Raw genomic sequence first — 1603 nt, forward strand, 5'->3', positions numbered from 1 at the left:
TTGGTTAATTCACCCCCTCCTTCCCTGCAGAGGCCGGCCGTGCTGGGAGCCTCCAGGATCCAGCTGTAGGGGGCGCTCCGCCTGCCGCCGCTCAGCTGATCAGCTGATTCCCCCCCCCCCCCCCCCCACCGGACTGAGGCACCATCTGATGTTGATTTGTTGTTTCTGAGTTTCAGCTTTAAAATAATTTCATCCAACAATAATTAGTGGGTCTGCTCCAAGGTGACGGAGGGCAGAGCCGTGTCACACACTGAGTCACATGGTCACATGTGTGTTATGTAAGGACAACATGTGTAGCTCAGCTCACACAGACTCACACTGGCTGCTGGAGCTTTCAGGCTGATGTGGACTCGACCGTCTTCCTTTGATTTGAGCTTCTTTCTTTGCTGCATTAAGAAGCGTCGGCTGGTTTTTACTCGGTGTGACGTCACTAAAACAAACCGTAGGTTTGAGGCCCCTGCAGGTGGAGACTCTCGAGACACCATCCTCTGAGAAGGAGCAGACAGCAGCTGCTTCAGAGTCCAGTCACTGTCCTGCACTCAGGCTGTTCAGTAGGTTGCTCTGGTTTGTGAAGGACTTCCTGTTTCCACATGATGTGCTGCACCTGTCACCACCAGGGTTCATCATCACACTGTTAGCTTAGCTCTTATCGCTCATCTGTGGAGTGAGCACGCGTTTGTGTAATGACTCTCACTGCCAGCAGGGGGAGACAGAGCACCCAGAGTTCACTTCCTGTCTCCGTCACATCGTGGAGCTACCTCAGCAACAATCCGCCACCACGCGGCGAGGCGTGCACGACGACTTCCTGTGTCTGTGCCCCATGATCTGACAGCACACTGTTAGCCTGCGGTGTTGTAGCATTAGCAGCATGATGCTTCCTGTCTGTGGTGTGCAGTGAAGGCGGCTCACAGGCTCGGGGTCAGAGGTCACACGTTGTTCCTCCTTTCTTGTTTAAACAGCCCGGACAGTCTGTCTCCTCCTCCTTTGTTCTTCATGTGTGTTGTTTTTGTTCACCTTCACAAAGAGCGGCCATCTTTATCAGTGTCATTGCCCCGCCCACACAGATTTTACATGTATCCACATGCCATGTCTGAAGCGGCGGGCGTCAGCTGCAGCGGCCTGTCCGGCGAGCGGTCGTGAAGTGAGCGTGAAATCCAAAAATATGTGCAGAGGTGTTTTATCTATGCAACACGACCAAAGGTGGCGCGAGCCGAGGTGTTGTGTAGGACTGTCGACGGCGTGTGTTACGCTGCTGTGGTGTTTTTATTTTCTAGAGATGGTGATCTGCTGCGGTCTGTCCAGACAGGAGTGTGTGTGTGTGTGTGTGTGTGTAGGACAGTATCTCTGACATATAATCGTGTGCCTTGCTCTGCTGTAACTCCTCCACCTTTTTCAGCTTCCAGGTAGAAAAACATGTAAGAGAAGAGAAGTGAGGTGTCTGTGTACATAAGCTGTGAGGACTGCTCGTCTGTTCCGTGTGACCTGTGATGTGGAATGTCTTCTTCTTTATTATTATTATTATTAGTCATAATGAGCTCTGCATGGTTCCTGCTAACTACAATGTAAACTGATGACAAATAAACTGAATTTATGGGAAAACAAA

At 51.0% G+C, this 1603-nt stretch overlaps 1 protein-coding gene across 1 annotated transcript in view; it reads left to right on the forward strand.

The window, feature by feature from the left end:
- The window catches only part of LOC114428016 (A-kinase anchor protein 6-like), a 15857-nt gene extending 14254 nt beyond the window's left edge, over positions 1-1603 (forward strand). Inside the window, exon 7 of the mRNA XM_028396311.1 lies at positions 31-1603. Coding sequence (XP_028252112.1) covers positions 31-69 — 39 coding nt within the window. The 3' untranslated portion in view covers positions 70-1603. The remainder of the gene's footprint in view (positions 1-30) is intronic.

The sequence above is a fragment of the Parambassis ranga genome, chromosome 22, assembly GCF_900634625.1.
Source record: "Parambassis ranga chromosome 22, fParRan2.1, whole genome shotgun sequence".
NCBI lineage: Eukaryota > Metazoa > Chordata > Actinopteri > Ambassidae > Parambassis > Parambassis ranga.